This window comes from Ips typographus, linkage group LG2 (assembly GCF_016097725.1).
Source record: "Ips typographus isolate SLU linkage group LG2, UJ_Ityp_2.0, whole genome shotgun sequence".
In the NCBI taxonomy this organism is placed as follows: domain Eukaryota; kingdom Metazoa; phylum Arthropoda; class Insecta; order Coleoptera; family Curculionidae; genus Ips; species Ips typographus.
This window is the reverse complement of record NC_138423.1, coordinates 25,532,962-25,556,020: the sequence shown is the minus strand read 5'-3', so window position 1 is coordinate 25,556,020 and position 23,059 is coordinate 25,532,962. Positions and strand designations below refer to the sequence as shown.

At 33.7% G+C, this 23,059-nt stretch overlaps 1 protein-coding gene across 2 annotated transcripts in view; it reads right to left on the bottom strand.

Annotated features, from left to right (window-relative positions):
• side (motor axon guidance molcule sidestep) overlaps window positions 1–23,059 on the bottom strand; it is a 49,252-nt gene that overhangs the window by 4,855 nt on the left and 21,338 nt on the right. For both annotated transcript variants that reach the window (XM_081972933.1, XM_081972934.1), the window contains 8 exons: window positions 21,281–21,432; window positions 17,686–17,830; window positions 13,581–13,708; window positions 8,987–9,146; window positions 5,097–5,393; window positions 2,421–2,591; window positions 2,007–2,357; window positions 1,770–1,943 (listed from right to left, as the gene is read on the bottom strand). In XM_081972933.1, coding sequence (XP_081829059.1) covers window positions 1,770–1,943; window positions 2,007–2,357; window positions 2,421–2,591; window positions 5,097–5,393; window positions 8,987–9,146; window positions 13,581–13,708; window positions 17,686–17,830; window positions 21,281–21,432 — 1,578 coding nt within the window. The remainder of the gene's footprint in view (window positions 1–1,769; window positions 1,944–2,006; window positions 2,358–2,420; window positions 2,592–5,096; window positions 5,394–8,986; window positions 9,147–13,580; window positions 13,709–17,685; window positions 17,831–21,280; window positions 21,433–23,059) is intronic.

The window sequence follows — 23,059 nt, the reverse complement described above, 5'->3', positions numbered from 1 at the left end:
TTGATTTCACCGATTTTGCCGGAAACATGGTGGAGAAGTTCCGAAAATAGACAAAATTTAATATATACAGAGTGTCATTAAGATGTAAGTCAATTTAAGTATAAAATCCAAAATTCACATTTAGACCACCATGAAAATCAAATTGTAACCACGCTTTTTGATAGTCAATTTGATAAATTACTGGATGACCAATTAATTAAAATAGACAGGATTTTGCTTAACTTTGGCACACCGACATATTTTATACAAGATGTCTCAGTTAACCTTCTACAGTCACTCTGTTTGAACAACTCTGTATTTTTATTTAATATATTGTTTAATATTTTTGTATTTTAGAATTAACGTATATTGTCTCACTTTAACTTTCTAATTACTGAAAAATAAGAATATGTTTTTAGGTTCTTAGATATTTTATTAGAAATATATTAATATGTTTTTTCTAATTTTGGCATATAAAGTGACACTTTTCAAAACTGATTAGAGTGACAAAACGTTTTACTTTATGTAACTAGTTATGAAAAGTTCATTTCATCACTCCCTGTTTTTATGCATTTCCGTAGAAACATATGGGCGACATCCATCATAACATGTCGTTGTCACAGTTTATACAAGGTGCTATGAAAGTGAATATTTGTGTTAAATCACTTTAAAAGATGATTTTTACCGCTTTTTGGTCAAAATTAGAAAAAATTATGTATGCAACACGTTTTGAAAATGTCTTATTGTGTAACTCATTCAAATTGTAATTGTACAAATATTCATTCGTTACACAAAATCGAACTTTTCGTAACTGGTTACATAAATAGCTATTTTAACTCTTCAATAAAAAATTCGGAATAAAGAATGTTTCCGCATGTTCTTTTTCTCACATTTAATTTCCACGGCTTTACTCGTATGATAAGTTTTGCTCATCCTGTATACAAAATTTTGGTTACTAATTTTACCGAAAATCAATAATTTCAATACAAAATTACCATATACAGGGTGTCGCGTATCATGGAATACAAATGATTTGATAAAATAATCTGATAAAACTTTTTACTGCCAAATCGCAAATGTGACTTTTTTTATTTTGCTTGTATATTTTGAATGCCATTTTAGTTTAAACATTTTGAGCTTTTTGCGGTAGCGGAGATCTCAAAAATGGCGAACATACAAACTTTTCAACATTTTTAATGCAATTTTCCAAAAAAAAACGTAAAAAAGTTGAATATTTTGGAAACAGTTAGAGTTGCAAAAATTTTACAATAGTATTTTACACATAATTGCTAAGAGTGTTGTTTTATTCTGTAAACTGTGATTAACTAATTTGTTTTTTGACACGCCCTCTAACTAGCTAACTACTTAATTTTAAATAGAAAAATTGTGCTAATGACAGTTTGCGGATGATTTGACTTAACTGTCAGAACTTTATTAATTTCAACATTTCTACTAGAAATCTACTTAGTGATGGTTATCAATGTGAAATTCATATATCTTGAATGAACATTTTGCATATGCAAAACACTTTCCACCCTCATTGAAATTTTCTTGAGTAAACTATGATCAGAAAACGCTTTCTATTCGAGTAGCATCAAAGCCACCAAACACCGCAACACAATCGTAACCGACACAAAATCTTCCATCAAACGGACCTTTCAACTCGGAGGATGCATTATCAAATTGGAATATTTACTTGAGTGCTATTGCACCGTCTCTTTTGCTCAGTAACAGGTCGATAAACTTTTATTTACAACTACGATAGTAGAGTAATTGAGTGTAATAGATACCTTCGATCAATCGGGAAATCCTTTCCTCACATTCGCCGTACATACTAGCTCGGTAAAGGGCACTTCTTCGATGAAAACCTTCACCAAACCCCGCTTCACAAAGCTCCAGGTCACTTGGTGGTTTGCTATTTCTTCTTTCCCGTCTCCTCCTTACTGACGAAATACTGTCATTCGCTGTAATGTGTGTGACAGCCACGTTTAATAAAACCAAATTTAAAAACTCTCTAAATAACATACGTTGCGAATGTGTCCTTCTCCTGCAAGCTAAAACAGTGGCAGCTACTACAACAGAGACAATCAACAATATTGCTGCTGCACTAACTACAGCAATAATGATAGTTAAATTCTGCGCAGTCGCAGGCTTGTTTGATGGAATGTTAGAGACTCTTTCAAATTCCTGGGTGCCGTCTTCCTGAAGATAGTCATTTCTTGGGACTTGGAACACAGGAAGAACAATTGGAGGATCGCTTCTTCCTCTAGCGTTTTCCGCGTAAACTACAGCTTGATACTCTCTTCGTGGTTTTAAGTTTAGTACCCTAAAGACTGGACGATCCCCCAGGACTCTGAAAGCTGGCGAGGCTCCTTCTCCTGTAAAAAGTATTTATTAGATTAATAGAAAAGCTGGTTAAAAGATTAGGAGTTTAATCTAACCTTGATCATTTAAAGTGAAGTGGATACCTGGTGGAGGTGAATCAGCTAAATCATTCAATTCCAAGACAAAGCTCTGATGAAGACCACCGTCGTGACCAGCTATACAAGAAACTTCGATACTGCCTTGAGTCGTGTTTCTAGTCATGCAACCTTTAGGAGGCTCCGGCGGTTCTGCGAGTAAAATTTTAAATATAACTAACCCAACTCAAACTAAAACCACACAAGGAAATGAAGCTGTTATCTCTTAAATTAGGACAGTTCAATAATGAAACAGCAACTTTATACGACTCGAAAATTTGATAATATAACTGGGAGTAATTTCATTTCCATATTTGCGAACGCAAACCTTCATTCAGGTTAATGAATATTTAAACTACTCGAGCAGTTTGCTTTTGAACTGTTTGAAATGATTTCGACCCGGTTAAGCTCGGTTTACGAAAGCTTCGCTCGTAAAAACGGAGAGGTTTTAAAGAAAATGAGACTCGTATACTGCCAAGTCGTGTTTGAAAGCTGAAAACTTGTGGGGATTTTCCATAATTTGCAACAGTATGATGGCCAGTTTAGTACGATTGTCTTTCACTTTTTTTTTATTAATGTTGTAGTAGTTAAAAGGGTTTACTGATTTTGCAGAAAAATGTAATATAGTGTAAATTGAAGTTGCTTTAATAATGTTCAATTGATATATTGAGATTAAGCTAAGGTAGCTTATAATAAGATTTTGTTTAATTTTTCGCTTTTCTCACTTCTTTCTCAGCTGATTTTAACATATTTCGACGTTTTTCAGCTGCCTCAGTCATTTTCTAAAGATTGCTTTAAATACTTTCTTCAACGGATTTCAAATTTAAAGAGTTTCAGAACACGCAAATTTTGCTGATAATAAAGTGATAAAGCACAAATTTTACTATTTAAAATGATACATAAAACATGAAAATTCAAAATATGGAAATATTTTCCGTTGCTCATAATTTTACACAAAACACAGTTATTGGAAATAACGAAGTATATAAACAATAATTATCATTAAAACCTTTTTTTTTATATTTCTGTAATACCGCATATTTTCGTATTATGCAGTAGCTCTAATGGTAAATCCAGATGTGCAGTATTTGCTTAAATCACATCAATTTAATGAAAATTGATAGTCGTAAAACAATTGTTGTACCTAACACTTCTTTCGCGCTTTTTAACTGCTTTGTGTCGTTAAGGCAACTGCAGTCTCGTGTGGAAAAGTACTACTTTCCGCACTTGTTAGGTTAGGTTAGATTAAACACAGCTTTCCTCATTGGTTAAGCAAATATCTTTTCTTAAGACAGTTTCTGTTATTTATGAAGAAAGAAAGTCATTTGTTGTAGTTAAACCGCTGAAAAATAATTAATTTATTGTATTTGTTTTTTTTAGCAAATGTTTTAAGTTATAAATTACAGACACTCTGTAATTATATGAAAATTCCATTAAATAGGTAATTACTGGTTTTACAACCAAGATAGCAAATGGAGCAATTAAAAATAAGCAATAAAAACAACGGCCTATCATATATCGACGAGTTATGTTAGACGAAACAACATCGAAATCCCGTTAAACTGAAGCCCATCAAGACGTATCCTAAGAGAGAAATCCCATCGCGGAAATGATCGAACAACCGTTAACGACCCATACATCCGTAGAAAATAGAAATAGCCCGTTCCATATCCGGTATTAGGGCGGAACGATAAATAAAGCGCACCGGACAGAGATAGAATTAATTGTTCGAATGCCGCACGGTCCAGGAGAAAAAGCCGCCGCACAATAGACTCTCACAGTAAATAACGACGAATTTAACGGTCAGTAAAAGGATGGCCTGAGTGCGGAACCGTGTTAAGGAACGACAGGCTAAAAGCCTCGCCAGTTATGTGCCAATACGCCTATTTGGTCTCGGAATTTATTTCCGCCCTTGGGACTTCAAGAAACATGCAGATTGTTGCATCCGAATGTGCAAAAATTCGACTTTCACTCAATAATTTATCTTGATGGATTTTTTTTCATCATCAAATCTGATAGTCACGTGACTGGGTTTCTAATGCTAAAATTACATTTGAAAGATCACTTGACCATTTTCTACATCAAAATGAAATTATGAAGAAGACCTAGCTAAATGTTTACTTTAGATAATCCATTTTTGTCAAAATAAAATCCTTCAAAATTACGTGATTGTTTTGTCAAATTCACTCAGAAAGATCACGTGACCGTTTTTACGATTATAGGGGATTTCTGAAGGTCACCTGACTGTTTCACAAAAGGGCAAGTTTAAAAATTCCTGGCAGAAAAAATGAGAAAATCTATTATAAAAATTTTGTAAATCTGACCTTTTTACGATTTAAATGATATTTAAAACATCACATGACTGCTTTTAAAGCCAAAACGAAGGTCCTTAAGTTTGATAAATTTTCTGAAAGTCACGTGATTATTCTCAATGTCAAAATGGCATTTCAAATGTCACATGATGCCATTGAAATGTTGAACCCGTTCAGGCCATTTAAACCTTCAAATTTGTTTTTTTTGGCCCTCCCTGTTGATGAAAAAGTTTTTGTGTTGCTCCTCCTCTGTTACTTTGTCATTATACAAGATCATCAAATTAATGCCACTCAACAGAATGACTATCCTCACACACAACATGAAATATTTCTGATTATCACATACCTGCTGGAATGACAATAAAGTAACATGGAACGTCCTGTTTGCCCACATCATTTTCCGCCCAACATTGTAAAGTTTTCACATCTTCCTGGCTATCTTCCGGAAAATGTACAACCGAAGAGTTGCCTTTACTTTCAATATAGCTGGCGTGAACCGGGAAAACTCCACCAGTGGTGTTGTAAGTCCAGTAAAATTTGTTTACCGGTGGTACCGAATCTATTACGCAGTGAGCCGTTATAGCGTCAAAAGGGATGGCACCCACTCTCATCACTTCGTAACCTTTTTTACAACGTGGCGTATCTGAAATACAAATCAATTTCCATATAGTCGGAACCAAATAAAACTGGGATTACGTCACAATGACGTTTTGTCCTTTAATTTGTGTTGATTACTAACAAATGTGTGTGATTACGAAGTGAATTAGATTCGATTAATCAGAACCGCGGATTGAATTTGTATCTATCAGGAATTGGACAGTTTGGACTAATGGTACAGTTAAGTTAATGACAAAGCAACACCTGTGAAATTAGGGAAAAGTAAGGGATTGAAGTGGATTCTTAAATCTTGGCGTGTCTAGACGCGACACGCAAAACCTCAATTAGATGGCTTATTAATATCGGGCGGCAATTTGGGGAAATTAATTTGGCCAACGGTCTAATGGGAATCATTATTTTTTTCTTTTTAGATGGGCTCACGCTTATGGGGATAATTTTTTTTAATGAGGTGAGAGGCATAATTATCTTCATTCATAAAAGGTTCAATAATTAGTGTCACAAAGACACTTTTTCAACAATAACAGCTCAATCCGGAACCAAAAAAATTGTTTACATAGTTTAATAATAGTGGTAGAATTTAAGTTCAAAAACGTTGGCTCACCCTGTATCTTTACATAGGAAATGTCTAAAAATAACTGAAAGTTCAATTTTATTATTCAGTTTTATTTGAAGTTTTATTAATGTCACTAAATCGCCATTAGGAAATGGTTAAAAATACTACAAAATGAGCCAAAACTCGCCTCTCTAGCTCTTTGTTACCAAGATACTGATTCTCAAAAGTAGTTAAAAAAGACCTCTAATACCACACCAATTTTTAAATTTTTTCAAAGTGCTTTTTTGTGCTTATTTCAGCTAATTTAAGGTTCTTTGGTATACTCGTAAATATGCTATTTGCTGTGCATTGGAACCTTCCTGGAGCAAAACAAAAAATTGACAATTTTGACACAAAATGTAATTTTTTCAATTTTTGAAAGGTTTAAAGTGCTCATTTGGCATAAATATCTCCTTTTCTGGCAATTGGAACTTTTCTGGAGTAAAACAAAAATTGACAAGTTTGATAAAAAATGTTTTTTTTACAATTGTTAACAGGTTTAAAGTGCTTTAAATTTTTTATTTTGCTTTCAAAGTTAAATAGTTATAAAACTTTAAATTGGTAAAACTAGCTGGTTTTTCATTTTGCAGTATAGTGTAATAATTGGCTTACTAATTGGAATAACTACTCCATCAATTTCATTTCCTACGATATCTAATTTTTACATTCTTAACCAGCTGACCAAGTAAAAAACTCGAGCTACTTTTAAAAAACTTTCAAGTTTACGCCATATTTTCCGATACACTTGAAATTTTTAATTACGTCTCTAGTCCACGAAATGCCCCTCTTTCATACAAGAAGAACAATCTGTTTACATAAGACTAAATTGCAAAGTGCGGTTTAGGCAGTCTGCCATTGTTTAATTTCCGCCTGGAACCGTTTCTATCGCAATAATTGCTCCCGTCCTAATCGAGATGCAGCTGTTTACTATCTAAATTCTAACCACATCCAAGTGAGTTGAGGATTCAGTTTTTGTTGGTTCTGAAATAACATAAAGCCTTGAGGGGAGGGTGGAGGGTTCAGTTACTGATGTAAACCGCGAATAAAAAATTGGAGAAGGAACAAAGTCACGCAGAACGCGTTCCCATAAATTCTACTTATGTGTAACTGGAAGAATCCGACGACAAGCTAAAATTGGCTAGGATTTTTTCCGAAAAGTGTCTGAGACGGACATATTTTCGCTTTAAAGTCGTAAATCTCCGTCTTAGCTTAATGGCCGTTGTTATTAAGGACTTTTCGAAGGAATCCGGTTAAAATGCAGCTAAACCATTCAAAGGTAAGTTTGAGCAGGAGAAACTGGTTAATTCTAACCCACTTATGATTGTTAGATCGATATTCTGTGTTTTTTTTTTGTTGGCGGTAAACTAGTTCGAACTCGGTACGCCTTTGGGCGAACAAGTTAAACCGGTTATTTGTCTGTGAGGAGCTCGAACGTAAAGCAGCCGGAATTGGCTGTATTAAATTTCGATAATAACAGTAAAATCTTAGAGACTGGAAGCAGAAATTGAATTTTCGGGATTCCAAAGGAACGGAGGAGAATGGAAAATTAATCAAATCCCGTGTAAAGCGAGCACAAACTGGGCCGTTCAATTACCTCACTAGTTTTGATAATTGCGATCCACCCGACTTTTACGGTTATTGTGCAATCTAAGTTTTAGCCCCTTTTGTTTTACTGCTATTTGCTGTCGTAAATGTAGGCGAATCCAATATTACGGATAGATGAAAACACATAATCAAATATGTTCTTTCTAAATTATGACTCTAAGTTTGACCGTTATTATGATACTTTATTAAAGAAAAAAATAGTCGTATATAGTAAAAACCAAACAAAATTTGGATGACGTCACAAATGTCAAATGATCTGCACCAACCGAAATCCCCAAAAGAAAAGCGTTTTTGGTGTGGAAATTTGTAGAAATTTAATTTAACGGTCTTAAGTTGGTAGTGATGACCGATGTTACCAGTTTTTTACAGCTGATAATATACAGGGTGGCCTATCCTAAAAAACTAACTTTTTTTAACACTAAAAGCAAATCATTTTGTTGCAATAGAAATTAATCGAAAATTAGGTGTCAAATTCACGATTGATTCAAAGAGTGTATGAAAATTTTTGTAAAACGTAAATTTGGGAAAACGTGTCATGTGATCTAGAAAACACGTGAAAAAAATGATTGTTGGCGTGTTGTGATGAAAAAAATCGCGTAAAAAAAGTTAAAATAGCCACCAAAAGTCACGTCTGACACTTGACTTTGATAGAACCAAAAAAAAAATCACGTGACCTCGGAAAAACTAGTTGGAATAAAACTATAAAAACACGTCAAAATGGCGGAAATGTCACGTGATCTTGAAAAAAACTAGTTAAAAGTAATACCAATTGTCATCACCGGGTTGAAATTCTAAAAAAAATACGAAAAGAATTATGGAAAAGTTGTAGGGAATTTCACCTTTTAGCGGATTGCATTAGGGTACTTTTGCCCTAAATATATAAAACAATTTGCTTCAGGAAAAAAAGTATTCTATTAGAGAGATCTATTTTATAGGTCTTGAGAGATTTTTAGGACTTTCTGGCAACTTTATAATAAATTTAAAAGCTTTCTTGGAAAATTTGTAATAATTTTAGGGGCCTCTGGCAACTCTGTCGTGATTTTAGAATCCTTAAGCAAATTTCAAAGTGATTCATGAAGCTTCTGAACTATTAGTTTTTCGATTTTTTGACAATAATGCAATTTTTGGGACAAACACATCATATTAAAATTATTTGGTTTTTTGATGTACTAACTACGGGATGTTGAAGAGTCACACTTTCTTCAGACTATAATTAAATTTTAGCATAACTTTTTTCACCTTTCGTTATTGGTTTTCGTTTTTGACCTCCAGGACACTTCAAAATGTAACTAGTTACACAATGAAATCTGTTTTGTTGCAGGTGAATAAGTCCATTAGAAAACAGCAACATATTGGAATCATAACCAGCACATTACAAAGCGATCAAGGTAATGAGTTTTATAATAAACATGAATACTTACATTGAATTTTTAAATCATACGGTGGACTATAGGTTTCTCCTTCCGAATTTCTGGCCGAACAAGCATACTGTCCCGCAGCATTCTGTTTGACATTTTTCAGAGTCAAAACGTCTTCATTCGGAAGCACCCCACTTGACTCATTGTAAGGTACTAGGTGGCTCTAGAAAAATAAAATAGAACCATAAACTCTGCTTCTCTGTGTGATCGGGGCAAAACCGTATAAAAACCAAATTCATTACTTTTTTAAAAATTCAAAGCCCCAACGCCAGGCCATTATCGTTATTACCGGAACTTAGGTGTATTAAATTTTACGCGGGTATTATTTCAAGAGAAATTTACTACTTTGAATAGCCGCAGCAACGTATCCGGATTGGTATTTCTTTTTTGGTTGTGGTGAATATTTTTGTTAGCCACGCGAGAAAAAAATACCGAACATTTACCAATGAACTTCTTGGTTGTTTGAATTTAAATATTTACACACCAAAAACCCGCTCTGCAGTTTAGTACACACTTTAATTATTCACATCATCCGGCATTGGTGTATTGTCAAACTAACTGATATGAATCAATCTGGCCGCACCGCTGCAATTTTAACAATCCAAATTTAATTTATGTATAAGTAATTTTATTCCGGCTAAAACTAAATATATTTTGAATTGAATTTCTGCATAATTAATGTCCTTTCATTCCGATGAAGTGTAACATTAAACTGCATAGAGCATTTTTAGGATAAATTCTGGATTATTCAGTTTGAAGCTATGGAAACGTAATTGGAGTCTTCACAAATTACCGTTTTCAGTTTATTACTAATTTATACCTGTTTTTAGGAGAAAAATATAATAATCCCAACAGCTGAAAGTTTGTTTGTGAGTTTTAAACGAGTTGTTATTAATGGAATTCCCAGCAGGAGAATCTGGAGAAATTCAAATACTCAAACACAAAAATGTTTGTAATTTGCTTTTAGCTGAAGAATCTTAGGGGAAAAAGTTGGTTGAGGATTTGATAACTTGGATTAATTATTAAAGAAACAAGTAGGGTATTACTTACTATTTTGTTGAAAATTATTAAAAACTATGTATGGCAATGAAATATAAGATGACGTGCCCATGTAAAAAATGATTTATAGGTGACAAATTCAAATCAATTACCTTAACAACGTATTGAACACATAGAGGTTTTAATGACTTTAAACAGTTTGAGTTCCAGTTGAGTAAGTACTGGATTCGAAACAGCAAAATTTGATCAAATTGAAAATTATGCTTTGCTTTGATATAAAAATATAATTAAGGCAATAAAATGAAGTTCAGACAATAAAGACAAACGATTTTTGTTGACAATATTAATTTGTGCTGCATTTTAGTTTTTTTATAATGTAATATGATATACAATAAGATAAATTAACTCGCTTTTTGACATTAATAATGTCTTTACACATTTAAGATTTCTGCATTCATATCAAATTACTAGATTGCTTGTTTTATGTTTTTAATTCAGATACACCCTGTATAACCTTTCTGGTTGTTTATAGTGATTCGAGTTATTCTATAGCAAGTAATGCGATATCAGATCCGTCGAGTGCCAATTCAGTGACAGAAAATGAGCAACAAGAACGATAATAATTTTTGAAAACAGAGACAGAGGCGCCATAATATTATGCGCCTTATCTTCGGGTTTGGAAAAATAGAAAAATGGAGGAAAAGAAATTACGAATTTCCCAAGTGTGTGCACGTTTTCATAAGGAACGGGAAAGGCGGCGTCGAGAATTATGTGTTTGCCGCACAAAGCCGTCTAACCGACATTATCTCCCTTCTCGGCCTGTTTAGCTTTTGAGACTGATGCTCTTTTAATGCGTCGGCCTCGCTTTCCGCAACGAAAACATCCGCCGGTACTGACCAAGTAAATATTATGTTTCCAAAGATAAAATTTTACGTTGCTCTTTTATGTCAATTTTATGGGCGAGAATAAATAAATACAGATGATGTTTCTCTTATCTCTCGCTTGCTATTGCGATGCTTTCTTTTTGCGCACGATGGGCTCCATTTCCTTTTTGTTTGCATTTTTATAGCGCATTACAATGCTTCCCTTTTATTGCCCCAGCCAAACACCGACGTTAAAGCATAATCGAGTCACGCCAATTTCAAATTGAAAAATCATCCACTATTAATCCACACCTGGGCGTTATGCGTTATTCGTATTGTCAAAAAATCAACAAATTGAATATTCATAAGTACTGTTCGGTGTTTGTGTGTAACAAAAACCCAACACAAAAAATACACGCGTCTCTATTTGCTTTACGGATAGAGCCCAACATTGGCATGAACAGCATTAATTCTTTTAGGCTAGAAAGGTATAAATTAAAAACCAAAAGCTTGAAGAGCAAATTTTGTTGTGAGGTTTGAAGGTAAACAAGCGATGAAGTTTTAATCAACTTTTGGTCAAAAACCAGTAATAATTTGTTTGCCGAAAGCGGCGGACAAAATTAAAAGTTTAATTTTGAATGAACCCGCTTGAAAATCGGATGTCCTCAACTTGTTTTCGACAGACCGGTAAAACTAGTGAGAATTGTGTACAATTTTCAATATTTATGTTTACTGTTCCCACTGGATTCTGGTTAAAATATCGATCAAATTTTAATTATTTAGGTCAAAAAACGAATCACCATCGTATAGTACTAAATTATGAATGATATTATCAAATATTTACAACTAGGAGAACTGTACCAGTAATTGACAGATACGATAATTTCAAAATAAATCAAAGAATTCCGACAATAAGAAGAGATAACTACATAATACAAATTCATGTTCTAGACACAAATCAAGAATGAGACATTAAAGAACGCAAAATGTTGATAAAATGTGACAGAAATAGCTGATAATGGCAGAATTTTGTCACATTCTCCATACTTTTTCTTTCCTTTATCTCCCTACCTCTGTTTAGTTAGTAAATTTTTCACTCAGTATATATTACATAGAACTGGGTGCTGGTTTCTTCATTTTGACCTATTTTCCATCCTCCATTCAATCAAAAAAATCTTCAGAATAACAGTTGTACACCATTTTAATTGCCCCAAAATTCTACTTGTGTCTTGCATATTCTCGTTATTTTTTAGATATTTGTGGTTATGGCTGATTATTTAAATATTCGATAAGTTCAGTGTGTTAAAATTGATTATTTTTAATAAAAATTTGCAAAACTAACCAATTCATAGGTATACTAGAAGTTAGTCCAATTAGTACAGCTCTGGGGAAGTTGTAAGTTTAACAGGGTAACGTTACAGTGTCAATTGTATGAAATATGAATGATGTGTTGAAATACACAGTGTTTCAAAATCAATCCCACGCGATTTGTATATCACAATATGGAATTGTACAGGGTGTCTCAAATTGAATGGTATTAGGAGAACGGAGAAAACGAACGAGATGGTGCATCCCTAACTTTCACAGCTACCCTCGTTTCTGACCTAGAAAGTGATTGAATTATTGTCAATTTTGAACGTCCTTCAATTTTTTTTATTATTTGCTATACGGAAAAGCTAAAAGTGGTTTTCTTTAGGTAATATAACTTAAACTTCAAACCAAAAACTTTTTCAGAATTAACTTGTAGCTCAAAAACGAAGGTAGCTTTCAAAGAAACTACTTCACTTTTGTTCGTTTCAAGGAAATCAAGCTATATTTTTTAACAATTTTAACGAACCATAATGATTAATATAAATATTTGAAACTCTAAACAGCGCAAATTTGCTACTGTTGAACTAGATTCCTAACTGATTTTTGGGTCCTTTTACATAAAATCAATCATTTTAAACAGTCGAGTTTTTTGGGTCATTGCTGTCTTACAGCGCACTGCAATCTAAATGGGAACAATACATTGTTCAAGTTAAATGAATTCAACATTTTTGAGGATAACGACCGTAAAGTAGCCTACGTGGAGGTCAATAGCCTAGCACAGGTCCGATTTGAAGCCGATCGAAAAGAAAAACAAAGCGACAAAGATAAATACGGAACCTGAGAGTTGGCAAGAACACAAATCTGCTGTCGGTTTGATAGATGAATCCAGCAACCGAATAAATGTTAGCCGGAATAAAAAGCGAACCGGGAGCTTATTGAGCGGATAAAAAGAAAGCGGAGTTTACTGCGGAAGAACGTGGCTCAATAAGTTGTCCTGGCGGTGTTTAAGGAAAAATCTAGTTGATAATTTTAGAGCGCCGCTTTCTAGGGTGCCGATTGATGGGCTGTCTGCCTTTAGTGGGATTGTCTCAGTCTAGGGAATTTGGTTTGATCGAAAGCCGACGCTAAAATTGAGATTGCATGGTAAATTATGATAGCGTATGAAGTTTATTTTGTTTTAAAACTCTTAGCCGCAGTCTGTCTAAACCATTAAAGAAAATACTTGAATACTTTAATAAAAGAGTGTTTCACTGGAACATTGTTATATTAGACATAAAAGAGGATCTCAAACACAGAATCCAAATTCAAGAGGGCAATTTTCCCAACGAGATTCCTTTTAATAATAGAACCGTCAACGTGAAATATATTATTACAGCTATAACTGTATTCTCCATGGCTATAGATTAAACGGAACTGTCACTTACGTCATGATACCAGTAATAGCTGTGGGCTTCCGGTTTGGCCGAGGTCTTACAGCGCAGGATAACGTCAGTCCCGTCGCGGACAGGCGTTACTATTCCAAAGTCCGGGACAACCGCCACCCTCGGGGGATCTGTAACCGGTAAAACCCCATTTAGGTCGCATTTTTGACTGTTTATCAATTTACAATACAAAAAACTGCTCTGCTGATAAGTTATCGAGATCTCTTTAAGAAAAAAGTAACATTTGAAATAAACACCCTGTCCACGGTAAGCTTATTTGCAGTACCAGTGGTTTCCAAAACGTTACTCTAATTCCGTAAGTTTGACTGTCTTAAAATCAGTGGCTGAAATTGTTAACAGGAAAACTGTTTTAAGCGTAACCTAACCTAACTATTCATCAGTACTTCCCAAAATGTTTTATAAAACACTGACTTGGAACAAACAAAATTAAGCTGTTTTGCGGTACCAGCGGTTCTCAAAATGTTTTTCTAACTTTGGAATTTTACTGTTTTTAAATCAGGAACACTCAAACTGTTTTATACCCAACCGAACCTAACTTGTCGGTGGTTCCGAAAATGTCTTATTAATACTGACTTGTGAAGTTTGTAGCAGTATACCAGCTGAAAATGGAAAAATACAGATTTTTTTTTTTAATCATTTGTTTCTTAAAAAGTTTTAACATTCGTGAGAGATATAACGTGATTTAAGAAGATAATTTTGCTAGGCAGTTTTGTGACAATTGTCATAAATCTCAGAAACAAGTTTTATAACAAATACTACAAGAAAGCCTTTCTAAACCTTAACTTTTACAAGTTTTGAGCACAGTTTGGCATTTGTGACGTTTAGTGACAGTTGTCACGTGATTTTAGAACACTACTTTCCTGAACGATCACGTGATAATTGTTAAAATAACTGAGATAAATCTCAGAAACACGTCTCGTTTCGAAAACGGTCTTAAACTTTAATTCTTGCAGATTCTAGATAAATTTGGTTTTAGAAGATAGTTTAGCTAGGCAGTCACCTAACCTACTTAATAATAGGAATAAGAAAATTACTGTTTTTAGCACATTTTTGGAATCCTCATTAAATTTCCTATTCAATAACCTAAAAAAATTGTATAAAATTTAGTACAGTCAGGGAGAAAAACGGTGTCAAAGTTTGAACTGCCAGAAACACAGTTTGAAAGAATAGTCAGGGACAAAATCGCCTGTAGACTCACTTGGAGTCAGAAAATGACTGTTTTAAGCACATACAATATGTTTGTAAATACACAGGTCAGTTTTAAACAAAAACTCTTACAAACTAATGTTATAGTTTTGTAATAGCACAGTAAAGTTCATCATGTTTATTCGTCCTTACAATTTTATAACTATTTGACAACAAAAATGAGTAGATTCAAAAAGATCGTAAACAGACTTGTGTAGTTTCCGAAAAACGGCCAGGTGGACGGCTTATTGGAACACCCTGTATATGACCGAACAAAAGACCAGACAACACCAACACCAACACCAAATAAGGACCGTCAAGTGATCCCCAGGTGTTTTTATTCCATTACCTGGGGGCCTTATATCCAGATAAGGCGAGATCCGAGACTCGATATACATGTATAAGTGATTTGCCGCGAGCTCGCAGTAATCTAATTTGTTACACAGTGGGTAACCCGAGGGGTATTAGAACGATGTCCTTTTGTTTTCCGCTAAAGAGGTAAAGGGATCGTAAAGCCCTCCTAATTTGTGAGGTCGGGCGTTCCGGGACGATAACGATGTGTACTTTATGCGATTAAGGGGGCTGAGGGTGTCAAATATAATCCCCGATTGATTTTCACTTTTCCTGCTTTAGTTGTAGTGCTTTAGTGTAGCTTTTACTCTTTTACAAAAAAACTGAACTTATTACAAAAGTTCTCGTCATAACTTTAAGAAACATTCAACTGGACCCAAAGCAAAATAAAAATTTCGCATTTAATCGTTCATCTTTGGCATCGAACTACGGAAACTGCCATAATACGAGCACCATCAAAATTAAATGCTCGTCGCTTTTCTATTAGCGCAATCGTCGACGATTGGTGGGTGGCGATTCCTTTTTAACAAAGCAAAGCGGGACTTTCCTCTTCCCGGAGGACCCGACCTGAATCGACAAGCAGCCGACCGCGGTCCTCGAAACCAAAACGTCACAAATTGCCTGCTTAGTATTCGGCTGCGGTTGACTTTATCTTCTTAACTACAAGACGGTATGGGTAACCGCATTATAAAGGTAAGCGCAATCAGTAAGCGAAATGGCGCTATTATGCTGTCCCCGAAAACTGGTCCGCTTCATCCAAAATATCAATATCGTTTTAGCGTAATGTAGAAGACAGCGTAGAGAACAAAGCAGCCAGAAAAAACACATAATATAAAATTGTTGTTCACTTCATTTTGTGGTTTGTAACTCGTAAAACGGCCGTTAAACATCCATTGTAGGATTAAAAAAGTCCCCAAAATCTTACCAGATGTATTAGATAAATAATGGTGGAATGTAGGAGATTTATGCTTTTTTACCTTGCTAGAAGTAGCTCCTTAATTACATAACATTAATTAACAACTCTAATTTTTTTTGACAAACCCTTAACAAAAAAAAAACAATAGTCAAATTGCCACATTTTTTATATGTATTTATTTAACTTCAAATACTAAAATGTTTTGTCCATCACTGTACATTAACTATCATTTCATTCATTTTAGTCAGGCTTACAAATTTTATTGCTTTGTAAAGCACGGATTGTCATAACTTGAGACTGTATGATTGGCTTTTATTTCAAACTGCGACATATGTACTGTTGGTAAAAAAACAATGATAAACATGTCAATCTGACAACATGTCAGAAAAAAGTAAATAGTCAACAGAAAGTAACTAGTATAATTGTTGGCCCTTTTTACAATTTTTTATGAAATTAGGCTACACACTCAACAATAATAATTAATTTTTCGATCTTTGTGAGCTTTAGTTGATGTAAATGTTTTGATAATTGTTTTATCCAAACCTTTGGCAATTTTAAAAATTCGTTGAGATGTCAGGTACTTTTGCCAAGTAGTTTCGATATACTTTTGAGGCTGCTGTGACTTCCAAAATGATTCTAGAGGCCTCTGGCAATTTTCAAAATTTGTTGGAAAAGTTAGAAGCTCTTGTAGGTTTTCAGTATGTTTTTGACGTTGCCGGGCATTTTGAAAATGATTTCAGAAGCATCTATCATTTTTCAAAGTGTGTTGGAAAATGTAGCACACTTTTTAAGAACTCTGTAAACTTTTGGAAGGTTCCCAGTATACCTTTGATTTTGTAAAGGTTTTCAAAAAAGACTTTTCAAAATGATTTTGAAAACCTATGGCAATTTTAAAATTTTTTGGAAGGTTTAAGACATGGTGAAACTTCTTTGAGATAAGGTAGCAAGAATTACCATGCTACCTTATCTCTGATTGTGAATCTTCATAATAAATAAGGATTTTTCAAATATGTCTTGTTGTTTTCAACTTGTATCAACGGAACCGTACTGATTTAAACTACTGTGACATTGCCTTAATAATAATGTTGTGTTTTTTAGATTACCTACGTTAACTTTTTATTAATTTACTAAAGGTAAAGTGTCTCATATTTAAATTTTTAAAATTGAGAGCATATCATTAGAAACCAGGTAAAAAGTACGTCAGTCCGCTGTTTACATATCGTTATTTTTAGGACCGATCCGTACTTAATTACGTCGAATTTAGGATCCCTTTTACCTATTTAATGGAAATAAAAGGTCGCCTTTATAAGTCTCTTGGGACCGACCGGCCGTATCTCAAATTGGGTAGCCGTCGGCACGCATCAAATCGCAAAAGACGTCGGATGAATTAAAATTGTTTCGTAGCCCTTTTAAAGCCTTTAACGCCACGTAAAACCCGCTAGAACATTGGATTAATCCCTAGAAGCTGCAAGGAAACATCAAAGCGACCGCGATACCAACTCGGCAAACATTTCGGCCTCCGATAAACTTGATAAATACCTGCAACTAAAGCGTCGATATTTCATTTTGTGGGGTGGCGCGGCCCCACTAATCCATTGCCGGTCCTTAATCTAATGTGCATCTCTTTAAACTTACATGCAACGCTTATCCTTCGCTTGTCCTGGCCCGATCCCCCGGGAAAACGTGGATTATCCGCCCGGCAAACGAGAATTTTGTCGTCGTCTTCTGCGGAAACTGCGAGGCTCAGGATGCTTCCAGTAAACGTGCTCGTTTCTTCCTCCTGAAAACCGCAACGTTAAATCCTGTTTCCTATATACTGAAAACATATAGTTGAAAAATTCACAAAGTCTAAGTCACGTTCTGTTTACTTTCTGAAAAGCTCTCGTAAATTATTCAAATAATCTACTTGAGGATAACGTAATTTAGATCTTACCTAAAAGCTCCAAAATTAATGTATAGAAAATGTTTAAGTTAATCGTGTATCAAAATATGAACACTAAGCTCTAGACAAGGTATAAAGTGAATTAAAAAGTTTAACTGAAACTATCACCAATGTCTGTTATAAATGCTCTTCTTCTAGAAACACTTAAACCACCAAAAATTTGCCGAATAACAATTTAGACAAGAAACCACAAAATAAGCAGAAACTTCCAACACTTCAAAAGGAAATCAAAGATTAATTAAAAACACGTGAAAAATGGAAATTGAAATCAAAGAAAAAGAAAGGAAGAAGAAAGTCAGTTAAGCAAATTGGAGAAATTAAGGACAAGAAGAAAATAATTACTCGAAGGCCTTTAACGACTTATGTGCTGGTTTAACACAGGTTTTAAAAAGTATCCTAAACCATCCAACAAATTTTAAAAATTACCAGAGAATTCTCAAAAGTATACCAGAACCTCCCAAAAACTGACCTCTAAGTGTTCTAAACTTTCAGAAAAATTTTGAAAAATGTTATATGCCTCTAGAATCATTTTGAAAACTCCAGCAAACACGAAACTTTACTGACTCAACTTTCCGATAACCGGAGACTTCAGAAATCATTCTGAAAACCTAGCAGCTTCAAAAATATACTGAAAACCTACCAAAAATTGCTAGAGTATTAGGATTAGAGGGCTCTAGAAGGTGTTCGAAATACTCTAAACTTATTTTTAAATAGGCAGAAGTTCTTTTTTGGTTGAAAATCTGCCAGGGGTAGTGAACATTAGTTTGTTGCACTATATCTGACATTTAATTGAACTTTATAGCAAATTACGAAATGACAAACAAAAGAAAAGATTTTGTTTTGGTTGGATATTATTAACTTTAAGCCAGCAAGTTGGCTACCATTAGAATTTCTGTCTGTTTTTATTTGCAAATACGCATTTTTCATCTTCAGAAAGCTTCGTTAAAACCAATTTTTTTCACCTGCCATAATTATGACTAAAACTAGATTTTTACATTTTTGCATTTCTGTAGCTTAGTCAATATCAACTGTTAGGACTAAGACAACTATGCCTAAATCGTTCTTTTATGAAAGATAAAAATTAAAGCTCTTTTGAAATGAAAGTCATAAATAGTGAAGAATTCTAAACAGCATTTATATGGGTAATTTAATAGTACGTGTCAGATAAACAATAATTTAACCAGCAAGGTTTTAAGCTCCAACATCAATTATCTAAAAAACCGTATACGCCTGTCCAAGTAAATTTGTTAATGGTTAGAACGAGATTATTCAACTTTATTATTTATATCGCTTTATTATTCTGCTAGGGACAGAAATTTTATAGTGGCGTGCCAGGGCTCTTTATTGTTTCGAATTTTCAATTAATGTAATATTCGAGTGTTTGTGGCTGATATTAATAATTTTAAAGCTTTACAGTTCGCAGTACCAGCTGTTTCAAACTGCACGTAACCAAATCCAGCATAAAAAGCTTTCAGGAAATTGGGACTTTGCTGTGAAGTTATTAAATGTTTATAAAAAAATATTTTATTCGAGGCTTAATTTTTTTATTGTAACGGTATATTGCCTAAATTTTCCACGTTGCTATTATATTATATTTTAAGTTATTTATTGATTTCGTAAGTCTATTAAGCAAACTGAACACATAAATATTAAACAGTCCCAATTAGACCGTTCAAATTAATGTAAAGTTTAATGGAACAGCTGGCAAAAGCTCTTCAAAGTTATAAACTCGGTCAGCTCATTTGCCTCCGTTGGTCTGAACTTTATTACTTCATAATTTGAGGGGTCTTGACAACCACAAATATCAGCCCTTATAACTTACCTACTCAACAAACAGTATAAGTTTAGGGGAGTGTCTTCCTTTGAAGATAAGTAAAAGATAGTTAACTTGAAAAATGTTGGAAAATGTCATGCCATTTTTGAAGATGACCTTAAAAACGATTTTTGTTTGAGTATTACTCTCTTTATCAAACTTTGTTTTGATTTATAAGTAATATTGGAATTTATAGGACTCATGATTTGTAATGAAAAAAAATTGTGCAGTAGTATCAAAATGGCGGCGGTTTTCCAGTAATCCACGCAGACATCTCAAAAAAACTCATTTTCAAGTAAACTTTTATGTACTTTTCCAAAAAAGTCTCCATAACTCGCTTATTTGAAACATTCTGTATAGACACATGATATAACAAAACAAAGCTAATGAACGGGGCTATCATGTGACGTCAAATTCAAAGTTGACTCTAGTTTTTCGTTGTTTTGCCAGGAACGCTTCAAGTTTGAGGTCTGAAATTTTTACCACAAACCTCGTTGGATATCTGGTTCAACATAAACAAAGTTTTTTAAATCAGCGGAAAAAAACTGGCAACCAGAAAACATCCAAAAAAAATCTTAAGAACTAAAACAGAAGTGAATTCCAATAAAACGTCACAATGTCGTCACTTTCTCCTGAGAGAGTAATTCTGTGACTTAGTTTTTTCTATATTTATGTTTCAATAAAGTAATTCTGTATTTTAAACAGTTTCTATCAAATCATAACCTTTTTTGATTTTATAAATAATCTTTACCTTCTAAACTATTTAGCACAAACATTATCGTGTTTTTAACTCTTGAAGCACTATTCCAGCAAAACCGTAATACACATGGTGCGCCAATACATCCTATAGATTTCCAGCTCGGGAAAACTGGAAGGTAATCTACCAGATTACTATGGGCAAGATTTTAATTAAAGCAGTTCCGCTGACCGCATTTAAATTAGTTATTAACTAATAAACAACTCCAGTATCTTGGGTACATTAACCTGACCCCGGCAGCGATTCGCCAGGATAACTTTGTAAACGTTTCCCACACTCAAATCGCTTCTGGCCAATGTGAAACTTTAAATTATTACCAGTGTTTCCTTAATGTCCACTCAATGCTAATCATAATTTGGTTAAGAGGGTTTTGTAAGGAAAGTTTTAAGAGGTTTTTCTCACTTGCGGCAATTCGATTGGGTAGGTGCATTAGGTTTTTTGGACCGAGCGGAGTTTGAGCGATAATTCATTTTCGCCCATTTAGCTGTGCCGTGTGTTCTGACCCTGTTGTAATTAGGTGATAAAACTAATAAAGAAGTTTCTGCGCGTTTTATCTCCACCGAGGTTTGCTTTTTACTTTTGGGATTTATTAGGTTACGAGATCAAGTCCGAGTGCTTTTTATCCAGCAAAAAACTCTCCGATTCTTTGTCTTTATTTTATTAAAGCAGAACTTTCTCACTTTCAGTGGTTTTCTATTACTAATGGTAAAAAACTTACCGTGACCACAGCATTTCTGATTGGTTTGTCTCCCAAATACCAAGTAATTTTGGCGGGCGGATATGATCCTGAAGTTTCACAGCGGAAACTGTGTTTTTTTCCACTCGACAGCAGCCCATTTGGGGTCACTATCTTCACCTTACTCGGTTTTACTAGAAAAACACAAAACTTTTAATATTACTCAGCAAATTTTGACTCGTGGATATCATTATTTATGGAGTTTTTTGTTTTTAAATAGGACTGAAAAAGAAGAATACAAAGGGATTATTATTATTGATTTAATGAATAAACTGTTACAGAGAATTTGTGTTGCAAATAAGTGCAAACATTATTGCGAATTAGCAATCATTGAGTAAGTAGAAAATAATTACAAATTAAATTCAATGCATTTGTTTATTCGTGGGAACTGCGATATGGAAAACCGGAATGATCAAGATTTTAAATGCAAATATGTAATTTGATAAATACTAATAAAAGAAAAAGTGCACAAACAACAAAAGTGCTTTCATAAAATTTAAGGTCCTTTAGTATAAATATGCCATTTGCTGTGCATTGAAACGCTTTTCTGGAGCAAAATGAAAAATGGATCAAAATTGCACTTTTAACAAAAAACAGTATTTTTTCTATATTTCAAGGATTGTAGCTTTTTTATTTAAACTCCTATCGATTTTTCTAAACTAAAGGGAATAAAAAATACCACAAAATGAGCCAAAACTCGCCTCTCTAGCCGAGATATTTAATTTGAAAAAGTACATAGTTATAAAAAACCAAATAGAAGAAGAATAAATTTAAAATGCTTTTTTTCGACAAAAAGGCAAATATATGTAGTAACTTAGATGTAATTTTCTGAATTTATGAGTAATATTAATGACTACAGTTAGGTTAGGAGAAAATTTAAACACACCTACGACTAACGAAAGAAAATAGAAAAAACAAAATAGCTCATCATCGATAGGAAAGTTAAAATAGAGAAAGCTTGGGCAATTACAGGATCATTAAAAAGCCACGTTGAAATTTAGAAATTGTGAAATATTTTCGGGGGTAATATCCCTAGTGCATTTAATTTTTCCGGAAAAATTCGGAAAAACGAGTTTCTAAGTAATTTGTTTTAACAAATCGTTAATTTGTTTTAACAAATCTCGTCTTCGACTCGGATGATTTTTAAAACCACTCTCGCTCATGCTATTTGTTAAAACAAATTACTTAGAAACGAGTATTCCAATTTTTCCACAGGAAAAATTAGATGCACGAGGGATATTTGGTAAGATTATTTCCTGAGTTAAATAAACATTTTATATTAATTAAAACAATAAGAACAATAATTAATAAGAACAATAACTTTCAAGCTAGAAAGGGTAACACTATTCGTTATGTTGCTGTGAGGAGTGTGAAATTTTTTCGAATTTTTTTCCGGAAAAACTGCTGACAGCTAAGTTGACAGTTGTCAAGTGATTTTTCCACTTAAAATTTACATTTGTTATACTAATTCTTGATAGCGATTGGTCAAAATTGATAGGAAGGAAATAATCGGTGAAAATCGCTTTTTACTTCAATACCTATATACAAGCAAAAAGAGCATTAATTAAAGTGAAATATATCAAATGTACATTTTTTATTTGCAAATTGCACATTTTCCAAATTTCTCAAAAAATAGCAGTTTTTTGACATTTTTATGGGTACTATTCCAATAAAGTTTCCTGATCCAACAATAGACAGAATTATTCTTAAGGATCATTACTATGATTAAAAAAAAGCTAAAAAAAAACAATTTTGGAGTAT